A 21,933-nucleotide genomic window follows, 5' to 3' on the forward strand; every position below is an offset into this window, starting at 1 on the left:
GAGCTGAAGGCACTAGTTATAAAACTGCAGCTTTCTCTGTAAAATGTCAATCTCTTCAATAGAAAATACAGGACACATTCATAAAATCCATTTTTTATTTTGCTAAAATCCTTATAAATATGAAAGCAGTGGATCAACTCCACTGTTTTCAATATGTAAAAAACATGTAAAACTTTTGTTTCTGATACAAAGCAGTAGCCTTATTACTTTCTCTTCTGAGGCAAACAAACTTCATAACCTTCATGCAATCTGTAAACATTTTGTCCACATTCTGCAGCTACTCACATGACAGGGAAACATCAGATCCAACACTAAGCCTAAAAAAGGGTATGAAAACACGCAACACACTTCTGCTCTCCCCACGCACATTTTCCAGATGTCCTCATTCAGAAAGAACCAACCTGAGGTCTTTCCAGCTACATTCTTCTCCCTATGCCAGAAAACAAAAAGTGCCTAGAAGTTTTTCCCCTTTGGTTAATGCTTGTACTTACTGCCACTGCCAAATGTCTTTTATTTCTCCCATGGTCTACTGTGTTCTTTCCTTCAGAAAACATTCAGAAGGCATCGAGAGGCCTTGCAGCAATAGTAGCTATATTCTGGGGAGGAGAAAACAAACAAAAAATCCACCTACCTTAAACTAAGCTAAATATCTATGTCTCTATGTCTAATTTATTCAGTTATAAGAAGGTATATAAAGATAAAAAATCAATCCTATTCAGATTTCCCTCGTTTGTCCATCTAAGATCAAAAGACCTGTTGAGGTAAAAGGCACAGACTAGAAAACCTATAAAAATCCTCAGATTCATGGAGAGCAGTCATCAAAGATGAGCCAGTCAGAATTACTACAGAGATTGCTGGTAGGTGCTGCCCCTGTAACCTCTAGCTGCCTCTTCCAGGTACCACTGTTTTTCACTACCTAGTTCTCACAATCTGAGGGTAAATCTAATCCTATACTAAGCTATATCCTATAGCAAGTTCATTAAAAATAATAAAAATAAATTTTGTGTAAAACGAGCAATTATATTCAGATAACAAAAGCTCCTGAGAGAAACACATGCTCAAGTCAATTCATAAAGCCAGACGTTTCAATGCATCGCTGTTGAGGGCTGACCTTTTATTAGATTTTGACTTGATTCTGATTTCTTTGGCTAGCTCTAACTGCTATCTTTGGTCTTGGAATATAAGTGCAACCACACAAGTTCAGCTATGGCAGCAGAACGTCAGCCAGTACTTAGGAGACACTACACACCTGAGTAGTGCTGTGCTCCACTGCAAGATGTGAGGTATCAGGCATGGGTTTCATTCACACTTCAGCAGGCAGCGCGTCTAAGCATGAAATGGGCTGGAGCAACAGCTACCTCTGCCTCCTGATTTTAAGTGGTAGGAGCCTGATGCTCCATGGATATAGTGTTACGGTCCCTTACTGTTCACCAACTGCAACAGACTGGATTTAGGAACAAACGGTTCCCTCTGTGCTCTTCCACCTTGCAGTTTTCAGGTTTCAGGACAATTTCACCACTATACATGGTGGAATTCAGGAATACCTAATCCATCAATATACAAAATCCTTACTATTTGCTTTAAAGGAAAAAAATCGATCAGCACATCATTACTGCTATGAAGCAGTCAGAATAACAGGATCATATGAATAATCTTGTTTTACTTAAACCCTGTTAGTCACTACTGCTTGTTGTAGGAAGACAAGCATGGCATTGTAGAAGTCAGCAATGAAATGATATTAGGCTTAAAATATTTTTTTCTTCAGAATTACAGTGTGAAGTCTTATACAGAAGCTAAATGTGTTAGAGACCAAAAGAATAATCTCAGAACATCCTTCACCGACAGTAATATCAGGGATCCTGTTCAGTAATTTGGTGGCAAATTCTGGACAACTCCTTCACCACACCTCACCCTTGCGATCAGCACTGCAGCTCTGTGCATCCAACCCTAGTGCCTCAACGCTCCCAAACCAATGCACTCAAACACAGTCAGACCTCTTAACACTGATGAACCTGCAACAACCCAGGACACACTCCTCTGTCAGAAATGACTGCATGGTAACCAGTAATAAAACACCTATTTGTTAAAACAACTCATAAAACAAACAAACAAACAAAAATCACAAAGTGTATTAACTATTAAAATTAATTCAGCCTTTGGTTTCAGAGGGAGACTACTCTGGCTTTACTCTAATTTCTTCTGACTTCTCGTCCCTTTAAGGGCTGGGGAGGTCGGTAGTTTCTCAGCAAGCAGCAGGCGACCTCATCCTCAGCAGTGCTCAGGAGACTGCGGAATTTGGCTAGCTGCAATCAAAAGAGACATACAGGTCAGCAGAAAACCCTCACACCATACCAATGAAAAAGCACGTAGTAAATATTAAAGCTACTTGTCACCTTTTTTCTGCCAGAAAGAATGAAACTTTATTTTTCTATGGCATGTGGCGAATGACAATTTCACCATTTCTGTCCTTGCAAATGAAAACGATGACTACTGAGAAAATCTCCCAAAATATGTGTATGAACAAAACTCTGCAAAAGGACTATTTGTTTCCTATATTCACACTTTGTCTTCTATAACCTGATCTAAACCAGGGATTTTTATATGTTTTAGTTTGATTATATAGTTTGAAGATTCTGGAATGTTTCATGCAAAAAATTGGATTCCTCAAGTACACCTGTGTACATCTTCTTGTTTAAATAGTATATTCACAATTAACCTGGAATGGCAGGTGTGGTGGTATAGAAAGCTTCTGAAATTAGCACTTTTCATATATTAAACATATCTGTATTCAGACCAGGAGAGAGAGATTTCAGATTTTTCCCTTATGAAGACACGGAACTAGCAGTTATTCGTACCTCAGCATAAACTTCTCTGCTTAAGCTGATCTCAGCAGAAACCCACATCAGAGCTCCACCTCTAAACCTTGGGAAATCTGAGTCTGATTTATGGCCTGAGGTTTAGTATTTGGTCTAATTTCTAATATTTCTAATATTTACTATTTCTATATACCACTTTACTTCCCCTCTAGGTTACCAAAGGTAGGACAGAACAAAAATCATTCCATTAACAATAGCGCATTTAGTTGTATGGCACATGGCATCTTAATTGTATTAAGAGCAAAAAAAGTCAATACTATCTTACTTCACTCCATTCTAAAGCTAACATTTGTAATTCAGGCTTCCTGTGAGTTTCTAAAAACTTAAAATTTATTTTTAATTTCTTTTAACCTGAAAAGTTAAAAGTGCACCAAAAAGTAGGTAGTAAACTGTAAAGCCTGGAAGAAATACAAACTGGCAGAATAAAATTAAATGGCAAAACAGCATCAGTTATGGTGATGACTGATCAGACACAATGGTGGACATTACTGGAAACAAATATGTTTAGCTACATGCAAGCTTATAAGAATGAAGCACATTTATACTTTAATACATAAGATATAGCTACAGTCTGTGTAAGACAACTAGTAAAGAATCACTGTATTTGACATTGTTTCTGACAACATATCCTCTGAACCTGTTAGACATGGGTGTTTGCATACAGTATTTCACATTTTAGAATGTATTAATTATAGATTAGCCCAAATAAGAACATTTTAACCTGAACAATGTCTTGTCTTTGGGAAGCTGGTATCTTAAACCAAAATGTCAATCCTAGATCCATACGCATTGCAGTGAGTCTTACAAAGGCAGACTGAGGGGAGGGGGGGAAGAGATGCAAATGAGAAAAATGCACACGTTGAGAAAATACATGACTTAAATCAGTTACAAACAGAATTTGAGGTTTCCTGACCAACATGTATCCCATTTAGTGCGCCGTCAACATTTTGCGCAAAGACATCGCCATTTCTGCTCAGTATGTGGGCCAGGGTACTGAATTTTCTGAGGTATTTGTAATACTGACCATGAATGAGACAAATGCTGTGGTGCAAAAATCTTAACGGTTGCAGTGTGCCAAGAATATCAATAACATGTTGCAAGTGACGTATTTATCAACATCTGATATCAGAAGGTATAATTTGACATAACTTCAGTGTCTCCAGCGGGAAAAACTCTTTATACCTGAGATGATCGGCCCACTGGGTGTCACTGTTGCAACATTAATATATAGCATGAAGCTTAATTTAACAAGAAATTTAAGTAGATGATGTGGTATCAACACTTTTCCTAAGATAGCCTAACATAAAAAACAACTTATTACCATTGTATTTGCTTTTCATTATTCTAGTAAATTCATCAAGTTTTACATCTGTGGTATGAAGAAGGAATTTACTAGTGATCTGCCAAAAAAAATGCCAGAGGAGAGGATTGAGCAGGATATGCAAATGATGGAAGCGAATGGAATTCCAGGATTTCTAAGTGTCACCAGAACCCTTTTTTCCGTAAGTTCCTTGTGGGTTATTTTTAATAGTTAATTTTTAGAGTATGCAGATTCTTTTTAAAAAATAGGTAATAAATAGCTGTTAGGTACAGAAAGGCAACAAGAAGTCAGGATAAATTTTATAGACTTATTTTATCCTTTGAAAAATTGATAAAGTATGCAATGCCAAGGTCTGCAAAAAAATACATATATATTTGGGTGGCGTTTCCAGTTTCAAGTCTTACAAAAGCAACGTTTTTACAGCAGTGAAAAATCAAAAATACCTGTTCAGAACAAACACTTATGGGCTCTCTCAGAACAATCCAGATGACACTCTCAAGAAGAGGTGGAACAGTGAGAGAGCCAAAGTAAGTCCAGTAGTCCAGGGACTTGGGAAGCAGACAGCTAGGATCAAAGTTTGTGAACAGTGCTCTTTTACCCTGGAAAGAGAAAAAAACTAGCTCATTGAGATTCTAGATTAGATATATTTATAAATTTATTACTTACACAAAGTGTTTTTTTTTTAAAAAGGACAATACTATTTAAAAGCAAGATGCTAAGATAAACCATGCCAAAGGAGGTAGAGATTGTTCCACTGTCAGGTGGGCTGGCAGCATCCTGGGTGAGCCAGTGCCCTTCTGGTGAGGTCCTACCTCTTGGGACAGCTTTGCTGCTGCTACCCTGGATGACAGCAGGCCACCATCAAAGGTGTCATGTTAGTGTAGGCTCCCCATAGTTACAAATGACCATGAGATGCAAGTTGGAGGGAGAGGTGAGATGATGTGAAGACACCCACAGGCTACTGCCAGCTGCTCCCCTCCCTACTCACTCCTCCCAGGCCCACAGGTTACTTCTTCTCCCTGTTCCAGCTACCAGGCCAGAGATGCCTGGACAAAACGTGATGTTGTGAGTCAGCTGATGTCTCTCATAGAAACAATAGCTTACTTCTCACCTTGTACCTCAGCAAAACAGGGGAAGAATCCTTTCCCTCATCTTTTTCACAACTTCCCATAAAATAGGTTCTTCCCCTGTTATTATTCTCACAGCAAGAGATTTTTCAGAGACTAGGTTCTGTGAGGTATTAGCCTTTTCCTCTGACCTCTTACTGTATAAAAATTATTCTTTGTCTCCTTAGTTTTCAACTTTACTTAACAAGAATGTGCCTAAACTGTCCCAAATCAGAGTCAGATACGCACAGCTATGAAACTAGGGATTAGGGAACATGAAGGTAAAGGGAGTAGCAGCCAGGTTACCAAAAAAACCCACAAAACAAAACAACAAAAGCAACCACAAGTATTAGTATTCTTTAGAAGCATTCGCTCACCTTGATTCTGATGGTGTCCAAGCGGTCAGTAATCTTATTCAGCTGAGGGTTGCATTCACCAATCTAGTAACACCAGAGAAAAAAGAAATAGTTGAGCTCCAGAGAAAAATAGCAAAAATAAATAATCAAAAAGCAAATGCGTAATGAAATGGTTGTATTTAACTTTACTGAAATAATAGCTGATTTAAAAAACTCATAGATTTTGTGAGTACGAGCCTGTGACTAGCTGGACCTTAGAAACAGCACTGGTCATAAAGAAGATCCACTCCCTTGCTGACAGTATTTATTCTGGCTACTTACAGTAATTATTTCAGCTACAAAAGATTCACAAGCTTTACAGCACAGGGGAACACAAGCAATTCAGTTTTCAAGTTTTATATGCGGGATATTAAAAGTTGCAGGCATACACCTGAAAATTAAATTGCTTAAAATAGTCAAAACATCATTCTTACATATCCCAAGCAGATCTGTGTGCTAATAAAACCAGTGAAATTTCCCTTGAATCATTGTAATGTAAACTGGAAAGACAGAATTACTGAAGTGGTTCTTTGCAACAGCTGCACATAATGGCTCCCTGGCTGTGCCAGCCCCAGCACCGGGACCAGCTGTGCTCAGGAAGATGTGGCACCCAGACAGAAACCACAGATTTGACCAAAGCCCTATCCTTTTTCATGGATTGTGTGAATTCTCTATCATACAGAAGTCAGTGAAGCTGTTGCAAGAGTTTAATTTCATCTTGTAACAGGTACAGAAGGCAAAGGGGTATATAACAATTACAAGGAAATTCAGTTTCTGATTTTGGGGCAGTTTTTTAATTATTATTTTTCAGGAGAAACTACCAGGTCAGAAACAAACCATTAAAGAAGCGTTCAAATAAAATCAGATCACCTTTCTAAAGAAACCTGTTAGTCAAATACAAGTTACTGGGATCCATATAGGGGCAGCAGAATTAAGTTCCTCATCTTACATTGTACAGGAGTGCAGGCTAGGTAAACTGAAGAGCCTCACTGTCTTGAAAATCTATTAATCTGATATTTTTAATCTTCCAGGAAGCACGGCTTTCTGTATTAGCAAGTAAACAGTAAGAAGGAAACGGTATAATTTAATGCCCATATAAAACGGGTATCTCTTTAGCAGCACTTATACCAACCACTGCCATTATCCTTTTGGACTCATAATGCAGATTTATCAGGAGGGCTGAGGCATTCTTCTCTTACCTGTAGAAATACAGCCATGACTGCTAATCCATCTGACTGACGAGCTGCCTCGACGAAACTGGAATACTTCTCCGAGTTCCAATGGACCACGTGAAGCTGGAAAGCAAGAAACACAAACAGCATCAACTCCCGCTGAACTCAAATAGTCACAAATTAATACTACAACTTTACTGGTATTGATACTCTACTTCTCTCTTTTGTATTCAAAGCCATTCATTTTTCTAAATGCAAATACTTCATTAAATCGGTAAATGCGTAGCTCACGCAAATGTCAAAAGCATTTCCAGTGACTGGGATGATTCAAAACTGAGCAGTGATCAGCACACCCTGGCAAATTGCTCTTGGGTCCCCAGATTTTGAACAGAGAAGCTAAAACAAGATGTCCAATGGTTATATAACTAAAGTTTTTAAATCCATTTTAGTATAGCTGATTTTTAAAAGTGATTGAAAATCATGAGGATGCCATTAGTATTTTGCTCCTCTTTTTCTTTAATCAAGCTTTCAGTAGCATCAATCAGCCACATAAATAGCTAGAAAACAGGCAGAGGAACACACATTAAACTTGCGCTGACCCCTTTTCCCTCATTTAGTTTAAGCTGAACATCAGATCTCATTTTTAAGTTTGTCCAAATGTAATTTTCTATGATTACCGGTAGTCTGGCAATTACAAGCAGCTTGATTATCTCAGGTTTGAGCATTTGCATTTCCAACATGCTATTCTGGAACTGTCCTGTGGTAGTTGCTTAAGCAGCTTAAAGAGGCCACCTAGCCAGGTGGGAAAAGGAAGAGCCCGTGTTGTCTACCCCCATACCACCTCAGTCCCTCCTGCTAAGCCAGGTTTCCTAAATCCTGGCCACGCTCCACAGCGGGAGCTCCCGGTTCTTGGGAAGCGCCAGGACATCCCAGCCTTGAGCAACGGTCCGACCACCAAACTGGAGAGAGCACAAACACACAGCGCTTAAGACTAAGTACTTCACAAACATTAATTACTCTCACAAATCCTCAGTGCATTAGTAAATCTTATTTCCCATAGTTTTTAGATAAGGAAAGAGAGGCTAAGAAGCAGGGCGTGAGACTGGCTTTTCTAAAATTGGTGACCATCTTTTCAGACTTTGAACTTTACTCTTTAGGAACACTGGAAAGCAGCTGCACTGAATGGCTTAAACTGGGATGAACCCCTGGGGGAAAAAAAAAAAAAAAAAAAAAAAAAAAAAGGCTTCCTTTCACAATACAGCACTTCAAGGTCTCTAAAGTAAAAGCAATCTAGGACAGATGCAATTTGCTTTAAAAGTTTTCTGCGGAAAGCAATGTAGCTGTGTGGTTGAAATAGGGATCTAGGACTGTAAAAATTTTGACTCTGAATCTCAATCCTTGCTTAATCTCTATGAGTTTCAATTTTCCGTATCTGTAAAATGGAGCTCTTACTTATAGAGTATAATTCATGTTTGTTAAGCACTTGGGCTCTGAAGTGCTGAAACATTACTTCCAGCAAGTAAGGAATCCAACTGAATCAATAATAATACAGATATACTCACAATGAAACACATGCTGGCCCACAACTTCAGAGATCCTTGAAGGAAAGTTGCTAAGAATATTATAAATTAAACCAGGAAGACAATATAGTCTGCTAAACCATTCCCGGGTGCATTAGTATCCTGGAGCTCATAGTGCCTACACCACTCACTATCATACATTCACTCACTATTATACATTGAACAACTTTTAAATGATTACATTTTTACATACACAAAAAGGAAACAGATACTCTCAGTCAGAATTGACTTTTATTGTGGATTTTTAAAAAAGAAAAAAAACAACAAAGAACAAAAAGAAAAATTCCCACAACTAAATAAAGCCCACTCCCTCATAGCTTTGCCAAAAAAAACCACCCCAGACCACCCCCATCCAACCCCAAAATCCCCCAACAAACAGAGCTGTGAAACACTTTTGGGTACAGCCCCATTCTCAATGTCTTGTGACTTCTCTTTAAGGAATATATCCCGTCTTACCACCGCTCTGTCACTGCAGCTCGTGAAGAGACCTTGATCAGACCATATGTTGTCACAAAGAATGGAGTCACGGATCCCTTCTGCTTCCCGGTGGGCTTAGAGGGCTGAACCTTGCAGTCTTCTTTACCTGTACGCTAAGTCTTTCTTCAACTCGGTCGATGCTTTTTCTTGAAATCTTACACATCTTCCTTATGAAGGTGAGCACTGAAACCATCTTCATGTCTCCTTCAGAGGTATTTTCTTTTGTGTGAACAGTGCTCAGAAGCCTTGATCTTAATTCTGGGTTTCTTATTGCAAAGCCAAAGTGACTTCTAGAGAGCTTCTTGTGGAGGGTTACCCAACCAACAGGTAACAGAAAGGTTTTTAGACTGGCTAGAAATTCAGAGATATTTTCTCCTTCCATTTGGTTTCTTAGATGGGAAACATATATATATTTTCTCAGCTAGAAATTTGGTTTTGGTACTTAATGGTTTTAAAGTACCTCTATTAATTCTTTATATTCCATCTCACCTGGATCCTGTGGAAAACATAAGCCTTTAAACACTGCAAATGTAACTTTTCCCCATTAGTGTTAGAAAACTGATTTTTTTTCTGACTGCTATCTTTTATAGCATTTCCAGTAAAATCTGATCACACCACTGTGCACACATTTCATTTTTTTTTCTTCTTTAGCATTACGGGTTTTATTTGTCCATTACCATTTATTTTTATATTTTTTACATCTTTTTAACCCCAAAAACTCTTCCACTGTCTGAACTATGTGTTGTTAAAGATCTCATCCTCATCAAAATACTCCATGTTACTTCCATTTGCAAAGATGAGTCGGACACTGAATACTTTTTAGTGCGGACTACTCAAATGCACCGAAGGAGACAGAGCCGGAGCGAACTGTCCGTGCCAGAGCAGACGGTGCATTTCTCCCCGTGGCGTGCTGCCTCCAAGCGCAGTACCTCCACGGACAGCAGGCACCCCACCGATATTAAGGTGTGGTTCTCAAAGTCATAACCATCATGTTGTTAAATGCACCACAAAATGCAACACTCTTAAGTCTTGCGTAAGCTGTGCTGCACAAGCCCCAGATCAAATAATTCTGTGGTCTGTAACTGAAGCTGACTTTGAAAATATTCTCCAAGGAAGAAACAGTGAAAGATAAAGTTTAGAGTAACTCTTGAACCATTAAATCTTGCTCTTATCAAGCTCTTGTCTTCTGTACTCCTTTTTTAATCCTCTCCAAAGCTTTCAAATAGGTTCTCCTTTGAGATAGGACCACACATGAACACTTCAGGAAGACCGCTTGTCTTTTGACAAGATGGGGGGAGAATGAGAAGTGGGACAAGGAGAGGCAGCATTATTCTTACAATAGAAAACTAGTCACAAGCTCAGAGGTGCAGACGACTCCATGTAAAGCCTTACCTCTGCTGCGTACTTCATCCCATCCACTGCATGCTCAGAGCCAGCCTCGTCGTTGGAGCCCCAGTGGAAGTGGATCTGGCGCAGCCTGTAGGTCCCGCTGAGTGGCCCCCCGGTCAGCACTGGAAACCCAAGCAGAGGGAAAGGCTTCACTGCAGGAACGGGAGCCGCCACCCACATCCTCTAAACTCACACTGGTCTTCAGTCTTTGGACAGTCCCCTTACTCCTTCTCGAAAGCTGTCTCTGATGGCTTCCCATTTCTTTGAAGCGCTACGGAAGCCCTCACTTGTCCAGGATCCAACTTTCAAAATTTCATTTATGTACCAATTAGTGGGTTGTGGCCCACTGATGGATATGTTGTTATCACCAGGTTTGTCTTGCTATGGGTTGGATATTTCTCAGAAGATGGGAAAATATTTCTACTTTGCAAGTGGTTTCCTCTCTTGAACCTACTTAAAATAATCAATGAGAAATTAAGCTTCAAATATAGGCTTTATGAATAAATGGGAGGATCAGAAAAATATAATGTGAACATAATTTCTTCTCCTCTTTGAAATTTGGAGGACAGTAGGTGGAGCTTAAAAAAAAAATCAGGCTCTTTCTTTCGTTTGCAACTAGAGCCAGTTACATCAGATTGAAGTCTGAGAAAAAGGAGCATATATTAACATAAATAAAATGAAGCCAACACAACATGTGCACTGTACAACTGCAGTATTACTGACTTAATTATCCAGGGCTGGAAGGGATGTCCTGTGAAGAGCAGCTAAGGACTTTGGGCTTGTCTAGGTCGGAGAAAAGGAGGCTGAGGGCTGGCCTCACTGCTCTCTGCAGCTTCCTGAGGTGAGGAGGTGGAGAGGGAGGTGCTGATCTCTTCTCCTGGGCATCCAATGACAGGACTTGTGGAAATGGCTCAAAGCTGCACCGGGGGAGGTTTAGACTGGACATTTTTTACCAAGAGGGTGATCAAACACAGGAACAGGCTTCCTACGGAGGTGATCGATGCCCCAAGCCTGTCAGCATTTAAGAGGCATTTGGACAATGCCCTTAACAACATTCTTTAGCTTCTGGTCAGTCCCAGATTGCCCAGATAGTTGGACTAGATGATTGTTGTAGGTCCCTTCTGATCTGAATATTCTACTCTACTCTATCCTATCCCATCCTTCACCCTAACATATGTGTGGGCTTTTCATTGTTTTGCTTTCACAAGTACTTGTCTTTTGCTAATCAAAGTTGGAACCAAACTATCTCTGCACAGAGACTTGAACGTGAATCACATTCAGAAAGATTCCTTATTAATCGCAAAACAAATCACCCCACTCTCCCAGCTCCAAATCTCCTTTGAGGGTTTGGGAATTAGTCTGGGCTGGTTTACTGCTCATTATAAAGATTTTAACGGGATAGGATGGGAGCTATAACCAGATGGTTTTTAATTTAAGAGCACCAGGGAGGAAAAAAGTAATTTTTTCTCTCTTCTAGGTTTAGTCCAAAACCTAAACTTTGTTAGGAACAAAACATACAAAATAAAGATAAAAGAACTTCTTAAGTTGCATATCTGCTAACACAAATAGCCTGGCTGATGAAAAGGAACTGCAACTGTTTTTCTGGAGGGAAAAATATTTGACCTCCTTAAATCAAAACCACGCTTTTACAGAGCCTATAAACCTAGCGAACAAAGGGGATGGGGAAGTGGCACTCCTAAAACAAATTCCTTCTTTCAAGAACTGAAAATCTGTAGGGAAATGACCCTAGAAATGTGTACAGATTAGTGTTCTAACTGGCTGAGGGAAAACAATTATGTAGAAATGCATCAGCATTCAATGAAATACTTCTGATGAAAAATGTGGAAAATGGCCTGACGATGTATCTGTGCCACATCATACGGTGATGGTAAAACCTTTCCATTCCAACAGTAATTAAGTAAGAGGTTAGTCAAAAGCTGTTTAAGGCAAATATCAGTATTTCAAAGTTTGAAAAGTGCTGGAAGAAGAGGTCTTTGAAACATCAATAGACCAATCTCAGAGAATGGAGCTAATGTGGAAGCGAAGAAGATAACAGAATTACACAGTTACAGACTTCACAGCCCAGTTTCAATGCTGGCCAAAGTGAAGAAATAGTTCATATGGAAGTCAGTTAATAATGGATTAAAAGATGCCAATGTATTTGGTACCAATTAATTTGATGAATTTTTTTTCATAGACCCAACATATGGCAGGAGTGCTTACTTCACAGGGGTGCCCCATAGGCCAAATTTTGGCCCTAGAAAATTCAGTATTTTTTGATCAATGACCTGAAAGAAAACAAAAACATTACTGATAAAGTTTGTCAGTGACAAATATTAGGGAAATTAGTGAATAACTCAGTTTATGGGTACAGGAGGATTTGAATTCTTTGACAAGTAAGGCATGATAATAGCCAAAATGTAAAGCCATTTATGTTGACTGAAGAATCTAGTCCATACATAGAAGATACGGAGTCTCCTGAAGGAGACTGGGGATTACATTTTTAATTATCTGATCAACATCTGTCAGTGCTTTGCCATGACATGAACTATATCCTTGGAGATATGGCCTGAGGAAAGCAGTAAGAAGAGGATCACAATACTAGTTCAGGCCCTGTCACTTCAAATTAGAAAGTGAAAGACATTCTTGGTGTATTCATATTCACTTTTTTTTTTTTTTTTTTTTTTAAAGAGGAGTTTAAAGGCTGAGCTGATCCAACTCACACCAGAAATAAAGTGTTATTTTTTTTTTCAATTGTGAAGATTATTAACAATCAGAACAACTTACCAAAGGCTGTGGTAGGTTCATCATCGCTGGAAATTTTGAAATCAAGATTGTATGTTTTTCTAAGAGATGTGCTTTAGTTCACCCACGCCTACTAGGCTTGAAGCAGAGATTAATTCTGGGAAGTCCCGTGGCATCTGACCCACACGAGGTCAGACCAGATCACTGACGGTCAGCTGATGGCTTTCAGGCAACATCCAATGTTGCTTGTATCGACAGGAATTCTAAGAATTAAACTAAGACTGTCCAGGAAAGCAAAGTATGATGGTGTCTCCATCTATGTTTTTCCCTGTTGCCACTGTAAGCTAATAGGTCCTCAGGACTAATGGACAGGGTGTTCACAAATTAGTCTTCCTCTGGCTTTGACCCTTGTGAGAGCATCATATGGGCTTGGATCCTCAGCTAACCCTCACAGAACCACAAGAGGATTTTATTGCTTGAAGAATCTACACTCCTGCAGTTTCAAGGGGAGGTGTGCTAGCTTGCCTGCCATCCAAGAGAAGGCTTTAAAGATGAAGGCACTAACATTAAAAAGACTATGCTAAACCAGAGAACTTCTAAATAAGAATTCTTGCTTGCCAAAAGGGAAGCTACATATTCCTAGATGAGACTGGGACAGTAACACTTCTCAGGGAAGAAAAGGGATCGCTTGGGATATATATTTCATTTGTTCTGTATTGGCTCTTTCCTGACACAAGAGGTCCAGGTATGGATTGTAAAAAGGGTAAAAATATATAACCAAACCTGCAGCTAAAGTCAGATAAGAGACTTGAGCGATTCGGTTGGAATGAACCTGTAATGAGACACAAAGGATTCATCTGCAGTGAGAGAGAGCAGCATTTGAAAAATTGTACACAACACTGTTCAAACAGGGGGGCTGGCACTATCTAGCTGGTTGAGGTGGATCAAAGCATTCCTGTGAAAAGGGAATACCAGTGCTTTCTGAGAAATGCAGCCTCAAACTCATGTCCAAATATGTTCCCACATTGTATCATGCTGAAAGACGGGGGGAAAAGGAATCTCTCATCCGGAGGAGCAAAGCCTTACTCTTTATGAGGAGCTCATACCCAGCAGCAAGACATGCCCAGGCTGGATGCACTCTATTCAGGAAATGGTGGAAGAAGACATAGTGTCTGCCACAGGAAAGGAACAAACCTGATTTGTTGACGGTATCATCAAACTCAACACTGGTGGAGTGCCCGTTGTTAAGGATGATTTTAGCAGAAGCTGGATCATAATTGGGATTTAGAGGACGGAGAGAGGGATCATACTTGGTTTCCTCAGTTTTGATGTCGATGGGTGACTGACGGTCTCCATTAGCAACAGGAAAAACTTCCTTCCAGTGGGCAGGCCCTGCAATGCATTGGAGTAGAAGTCTAAAATGATGACAGCGCCCTGCTTCATACGAAAGAAAACTCTGCCTTAATAGTTCTTGTTTGCATCTTTTAAATTCAAAAAGGGTACATCAGGAAAAGATCAAAATATTCAGCTACTTTTTATACACCGCACTGCAACAACAGCTCTCAGGACCCCTTTATCTACCTTGCATGGTGTATCTAACTGAATTTGGCCTTTGAACAAGGACATGTGCAGCAGGTAGATATTCAGTTATTCACAATTAAGATTCAACTATGCATAAGACACATCCAATAAACGCTCATTTAAATCAAGCATCCTGTATCCAACAGGCACCATGCCGCAAAAAATTTTTGACGTGCCATTTTTGACTAATATCATGTCTCATTATGTCTTTAAGGATTACCTCTTATCCACCCAACCCCCCTGCATTAAGGGTTTTTTTATACCTCAGTCATTGGCTGTAAAAGACCTGAGAACACACCTTCTACTGACTATGCTGAATGAGACGGGGAGATGTCAAAAAAAGATAAAACATCTGAGTGGTGTGCCGGCTCTGCTGCGGCCCAATGGCAGCGCCTGTTACCTAAGCACCACTGCACAACCCACCACCTTCTCCCAGCCCATCAGCTCTGCACACCAGCTGTCACAACCAAAGAGAGACCATTACCCTCGAACCGTGAAGTCTGCACGTACACATGCACAGAAACACACACACTAGTGTTGTTGCACTGACAAAAGCAGCAAAGCACAGGAATACTCTGGACAGTGGTGCCTGCAAAAGGTTTGGATTTCTATCACCTCCTGCTGATAAACGTGAGTAGGTCTTCCAGACACAGACTTGTACCACCACTCACTAGAGTTAGCTAGAAATTAAAACACTATAAAAGCTGTTAATCAGTTAACCTTCCTCTCTCCGTGCAAGCTAAACCAAAAGCCAGCTGAAAAGCGTTGTCTCTGTAAATCAACAATACAGATATGAGAAAAATGGCAAATGCCATTCTAAACTAGTAACAAAAGCTTCATTGATGAGATGTGTGAGGTGAGGTGTCTGCTCTTATCTATCAAACATCAGAGTTCTAAGTAAGAATATTTGTGCCACTGTTAAACCATATTTGAATAATAAACAATGTGGAAAGAAGCCACAGAAGAAAAAGAGGAACAATAAGCTGTTTGGGGAATATGTTCTATAAGGTAAAGACAGCAAACAATGTTTAGGATGAAAAAGAGGGTGGGGGTAAAAGAAAAGGGCATAGGGGAAAGTCTGGAGGGTAATGAGCATAGCACTTGTTCTTTCTTCAGGTTTATCATGGTAAGAAGCATAATAAATCAACTAAGAGATACTGGATATCAGAAAAACTTAAATGTGAGCATAAGAATCTGATTTTGTAAAATCTGTGTCACTGGAAATCCTCATAACACCCTATACCAAAGGTAACTGGGGGAAAAAAAAAAACCCACAGTCTAAAAATCAGCCTGTTGGTTTGGATCTTTCTGGATGGCTTAGCACTTAAATAAACATGACAACAAGAAAGAATTAACATGTACAACACTGTGATTAATAGCCTGACATCAAAATTTGTTAGATAGGTTTCTCTCCTCAACTTCAATAGAAGTAAACCTAGCTCAGAAATCACAGGTGCTAAAATAACCCCAGCGCCCCAGCAGCGGATCAGGGAGGGAAGCGCCCTGCAGCGCTGTGGGGACGCAGCTTGCACAGCACCTGGACAGAGACGGATGGATTCTCCTCTAAGCAGCACCAAAAAAATGGAACAGGGAAGGAGTAGCTTGTAAAGACCAACCTGAGACTTAAACCTCCCATAGAACAAAGGCAAGGGCCTTCAGTCCTGAATTTGCTAAAAAGTTCTTGTTAATGACTTCAATAATTAAACTCATTAAGGGAACAGCTTCTAAGGCAGAAGATAAAAATCCTACTGGTTTGAAATATAAAGCTGTTTAAACTTAATTCTTCTCACTTCACAAATGATCAAAGCTATTCAATATTTTAATGACATACAGTTTAGCAGGTGATATAATTTTTATTGTTTAGCTCCTCGTACCCTGTAGTTGGAGATGCAATGCATAATTTTATTCATAAGAAGCACCACTCCGTCATTTATACCTAACTACTGTCATTTGGGATGCCTAGAAAAAGCTTCTTGCTACTTAATTTTAATGTTTCAGATGTTCCTTAACTGAGGAAAGGCAAAATACATTTATGGGTTTAACTATTGGGTCCTATTGGTCTATCTCAGAAATAACTATAGTTATAATACATTAAATAATATGAATGATTTGCATTCAGAAATAGTATGTGCCAAAAAGAGGACCCAAGGCTGTGATTCTGCTGTTAGCTAATTATTCAACAACAAACTTCACTTCTAAAAAGACATAGTACCTGCTTTTGTACTTGTCTTAAGCTTCAATGACCAAAATCATGTTTTGCTATGGTGAGTAAACATCTATCAGCAACACAAGACTGCCAGAACTCTGACCTCTCCAAATATGCAGAAAAACATCAAGAAACTTCAGCTCACTTTGTACCAATAGGTTCTATCAAGTGGTATTCCTTACAGGGTTAACTACCAGCAACCTAATACAATTATCATATACTCTTGCTACCCTAGGAAAACTGTGACTCAGTTCATTACTAGAGACCGCACCTCAAAGCAAACTTTGTATATGACTGTTGGAAAATAAGTCATTACAGTTGGAAGAGATGCTCAAATGCATGCCATACAATTAGATTTAAGCCAATGGGATGTCCAGGGTGAAAATTCCTTCTGGATTTGGACCTGAATGATATGCCTCCATCTCAACATAATGTACACTTTAGTTTTCTAGAGATGTACTTTATGACATATCTGGTATGTTGATGGGGAAATGTTCTGTTGCTAGAGGAAATTACCTCGTAGCTCTTAACAATCAAAGCCATTGTGACCAAGATTTAGGACAAAAAAAATGATCCATCTGCTCTCAAGATTGCATGCCTTTATTTTGGACACAGAATTACCAAATGTGATGCACACCTCTGTCACTTTTAGATTGGACTATCGCTACTTATAGTACCCACCAGCATTGCACACATTCAGTTCATTAAATAGATCTCATAATGAAAGCAGTTATGAATTTATTAGGAAACAGAACTTTCTAGAGCACCTAACATTAGTGCTGGTGTTTATCCAGCTCAAGTTTCATCAAAAGGAAACCTGAAGCAAGCCTAGCTGAGATATTGCAGGATACAGTTTGGTTGCAGTGAGCCTCTACACTTGCATAAATAGAGCATGTACAGGTAAAAAAGTGGATTCTGGTTTTGGACAGTTTCCTATTAAATGCAGAAAGTTCATTAGTTTGGTGTGGTTTGACCTTGGCAGGATCATATGCTCATGTATTGCTAAAGAGAATCCATTGCCCAGTTTATCACATGTAAAATGCTTAAATTTATGAAGTTAGGCTTGTGAGTAGTTTAGTTGCATATTATGTTGCAATAAGATTAGCTCAAGTAAAACCAAATCAAAATTCATAATGGGTAAAATTAAGTGCTGTTTTCTTAAAGCAGGCATCAAAATTACATGATTTTCAGGGAGAAAAAAACAGTATAAGAAATTACAGTTGGACTCAATGTTATTAAACTTCTTTTCTAACCTAAATGATTCTATGAATTCACACCCCTTTTTATTTATAAAATGCCTCAGTGTTACAGTAGTAACTAGATCAAGGGATATTTTTGCTGTAAACCACAATACACGAAAGTACTTTCCATATAATTTATTAAACAAATAGCAAACTGAAGGCAATTTATCCTTGCTTTCTCTTTTAACTAAGGCAATTGAATAGTTAACTAAAAAGATTGTTTCTGTGAAGGGGTAAGAACATTTCCCTCTTCACAGGAACCTTGAGCAGCAAAGAAAAGCACGCATGATGCCACACTGCAGCCAGTTTTCAAGACCTCAGTATTATGCCTCCCTACATAAGCACCATCAAAACTGAAAGGTAAGAACAATGGCAAGAAAGCAAAGGCCAAGGTTTGCATAGAAATGAAATAATGCCTCTTTCAATTTCATAAATATGTGCATCAAAGCAGAGGATAACATTTGTATTGGGTTTGTGTGGGAAGGTTTGTGGGGGGGGCTACAGGGGTGACTTCAGTGAGAAGCTGCTAGAAGCTTCCCCTGTGTCCAACAGAGCCAATGCCAGCCAGCTCCAAGACAGACCCACTGCCGGCCAAGGCTGAGCCCATCAGTGATGGTGGCAGCGCCTTATGGGATAACATATTTAAGAATGGGGGGAAAACCCTGCGCAACACCAGCAGCAGCCAGAGGAGAGAGACTGTGTGAGAGCAACAGCCCTGCAGACACCCAGGTCAGTGCAGGAGGGGCAGGGGGTGCTCCAGGAGCCAGAGCAGAGGTTCCCCTGCAGCCCGTGATGAAGCCCACGGTGAGGCAGGCTGTGCCCCTGCAGCCCATGGAGGACCCCACACCAGAGCAGCTGGGTGCCCAAAGGAGGCCGTGACCCCACGGGCAGCCCGCGCTGGAGCAGCTCCTGGCAGGGCCTGTGGCCCCGTGGAGAGGAGCCCAGGCTGGGGTAGGGCTGCTGGCCGGGCTGTGACCCCGTGGGGGACCCACGCTGGAGCCAGCTGTGCCTGAAGGACGGCACCCCATGGGGGGACCCATGCTGGGGCAGTTCATGAAGAACTGTAGCCCATGGGAAGGACTGACATTGCACAAGTTCATGCAGAACTGTCTCCTGTGGAAATGACCCCAGCTGGAGCCGGGCAGTGTGAGGAGCCTCCCCCTGAGGGGGCAGGAGCAGCAGGGACAGCGTGTGAGGGACTGACCCCAGCCCCATTCCCTGTGCCCTGCGCTGCTGGAGGCAGGAGGTAGAGAAAATCAAAAGTGAAGTCAATCCCGGGAAGAAGGGAGGGGTGGGGGAAAGGTGTTTTTAAGATTTGGTTTTCTTTTTCATTACCCCATTCTGATTTTATTGGTAATATTTTTTTTCCCACAAGTCGAGTCTGTTTTGCCCATGATAGTAAGTGGTGAGTGGTCTCTCCCTGTCCTTATCTCAACACACCAGCCTTTCGTCACATTTTTTCTCCTCTGTCCAGCTGAGGAGGGGAGTGATAGAGTGGGTTTGGTGGGCACCTGGTGCCCAGCCAGAGTCAACTCACCACATTAATTCTGTATATAACAGCCAGCCCATGTCCTCCTATATATATACACCATATATGCAGATAGGTATGTGTAATATTTGACAGTATGCTTTACGTACATCATGATTCATGTTGCAGTTATTATTGCTAAGGGGCACATGAGTTTTCCCCTGGTTTAAAAAAACCAACACTTTTATCGCTGCAAGTAACAAATGCAGAACTCGGAGTGAATGCAGATGTCTTTCCAAAGTCAACTTCAATATATGACTGCACCAGATTGAACTAGTTTCACTTCGTTTCTGCCACATTAGTTGCAAAACTTAATCTTAGTTCCCAGGAAATTATTTTCAGGGCCATGCAGGGCAACAACATTTTTCAAGAATCAGAGCAATCTCCTGCATCTGTGATTCAGCCAAACAAGAAACAAGCGAACCCAATAAAATAAATGCACAAAAATTAAAACTGATAGCTAGGGAAGAGCTGTGAAGTGTTGGATATCCACACTTCTCTCCTTTGGCCTCCTGTGAGAGGTAGGGGGAAGGGGGTGGGCTGATGAGGAATTACCTACCCCCAGCAGCTGCTGGGGGCTCCAAGGAAGGAGAGGGAGAAAGCCAAAGGCCACCCCTAGCATGGCGTTAGGCAGTAAACAGAGCTTTATAGGAGAAATGGGGCCTCAAGTGAAGTCCAGGGCCACCCCGATAGAAATTCTGGTGCCCTCCCCTTCCTAGAAGTTGAGAATAGCAAAGGAGGAAGGATAGGATAAGGGATGGGAAAGGGGCTTCTTATCTGGATGGTGCAGGTGAAGTCCACAGCACTCTTGGAAAACATACAGAGAAACAAATTTGAAAAACAAGACCCATTTACGTCTTAAGGGGAGGGGTAGAGTAGACTGCACAACAGTAGATAACACACGTAATCATTGCAACATCGCTGTGATCCACCACCTCCCAGTTTTTCAGGAAAAGTATATCCATCCAGAAAAGATGGAACAAAAGGACCAGGAAGGAAAGGTAATCCTTGCGCAAACAATATTCCAAACTCTAAGTAATAATACACATGAAGCATACTCCTCTAGGCATTAGTAAATGCAAATATATAGCTTTCTCCTTTACTATCATGGTGTTTTGTTTCTCTGTGTATCATAACAGACAACGGAAGTTATTCCAACTTTTTTTATCAGGGCTGAGTCTCCAATTTACAAAAGTGCTTTCATTTCTACTTGCACAACCTGTGAGCCGGTCTGCACACAGAAGCAGCGTTTGCATGACTTACAATGCAAAACAGAGGAAAGTCTTTGAGACTGCTGATGAGGACACCTTGGGACTTCAAAGACTGATGAGATGAAGGAAACTATGAAACAACCAAAACCCAAAAGCATCTCCTCTTGGGTGCACAGTTGTACATTCAAATGACCGATCCTAGTACCTAGTATGTCCCACTGCCTTACAGAAGCAGAACATAGCAAGAATCGGGAAGGCACTGCTGGTGCGGCAGCTCCGGTCAGTGTGACCGTCTAATAAATACCCGGTAGGCAATTGAGCAGCTGCAGGAGCACGCGAAATCCCAGCGGGGAACGAGACGGATCCCGCGCAGAGCCCGCCCCTTTCCCGGTCCTGCCAGGCGCCGCCGCAGGCACGACCCCCTCTCTCGGCTGCCAGCCTGGCATCGCTCCGAGACAAAAGTCTGTTCGCTCTCACGCTGCAAAGCCTCGACGGCATTTCAGCGCGTTCCGCTTGCCCACGGGCTCGGAGCTGCCGGAGGCGGTGCCCTGGCAGTGCCCCGGCCGCCCCGACGGCCCCGCAGGAAGCACCACGGCCGCCCCCCTGGCCCCCCGCCCGCCTCCCGCCGCCGCCCTACCGTTGTGCTCGTCGTATCCCCAGTGCAGCATGGCTCCGGTCTGCTGCCGGCACGGGCTGCGACGGGCTGCGACGGGAGAGGCGGCCGTGCCGTCACCGCCGCCCGCTTTGAAGGCGACGGGCGGCGACGCCCCGATGCTCGGGCGCCGATAAGGAGCCAGCAGCGCTCCGCGCCCGCGCAGCCTGGCCCCGGCCCCCCCGGCCCCGTTCTCGCCCCGAGGCCCCGCCGTGCCCCCAGCGCAGCGCCCTCGGGGCGGCCCGGGGGCGGTGGCCAGCCGGCAGCGGTGGTGCTGCCTCGCCGGGGGCCGCTCCGACGGCGCTGAGGTGTTACCCCGCCGCTAGCCGCCCGTCCGCCGGCGGCATGGGGACATCAGTACCTGTGCCGGGGGCCGCCCGCCGCGGCCGCCCCCAGAGCAAAGGGAGGGGCGCCCCGCCGCCCCCTCCCGCCGGGCCCCGAGGGGAGCCGACC

At 41.8% G+C, this 21,933-nt stretch overlaps 1 protein-coding gene across 2 annotated transcripts; it reads right to left on the reverse strand.

Annotated features, from left to right (window-relative positions):
- Window positions 1-81: 81 nt before the first annotated feature.
- Window positions 82-21,638, reverse strand: LOC308061629 (carbonic anhydrase 13-like). 2 transcript variants are annotated; one of them, XM_080381912.1, is made up of 9 exons: window positions 21,466-21,638; window positions 14,256-14,453; window positions 13,845-13,893; window positions 13,104-13,129; window positions 10,320-10,438; window positions 6,898-6,993; window positions 5,681-5,743; window positions 4,641-4,796; window positions 82-2,303 (listed from the first exon to the last, which is right to left on the reverse strand). In XM_080381912.1, the coding sequence occupies exons 1-9, from the start codon at window positions 21,494-21,496 to the stop codon at window positions 2,190-2,192; spliced, it is 852 nt and encodes a 283-aa protein (XP_080238038.1). In that variant the 5' UTR covers window positions 21,497-21,638; the 3' UTR covers window positions 82-2,189. The 2 variants fall into 2 exon arrangements, with proteins under 2 accessions (XP_080238038.1, XP_080238037.1); XM_080381911.1 differs by lacking the exons at window positions 13,104-13,129; window positions 13,845-13,893 and having other exon boundaries at window positions 21,466-21,626.
- Between the last annotated feature and the right edge of the window lie 295 nt (window positions 21,639-21,933).

Source organism: Falco punctatus (genome assembly GCF_963210335.1).
Source record: "Falco punctatus genome assembly, chromosome: 3".
In the NCBI taxonomy this organism is placed as follows: domain Eukaryota; kingdom Metazoa; phylum Chordata; class Aves; order Falconiformes; family Falconidae; genus Falco; species Falco punctatus.

Excerpts from the sequence above, each read along its gene's own strand:
- LOC308061629 (XM_080381912.1), bottom strand. The coding sequence starts at position 21,496 with ATGCTGCACTGGGGATACGACGAGCACAACG. Across the intron at positions 13,130-13,844 it reads TTATCTGACTTTAGCTGCAG|CGATGATGAACCTACCACAG; the intron begins GTTTGGTTATAT and ends CAAAATTTCCAG. Across the intron at positions 2,304-4,640 it reads TAAGTGTTTGTTCTGAACAG|CTAGCCAAATTCCGCAGTCT; the intron begins GTATTTTTGATT and ends TTTTGATTGCAG.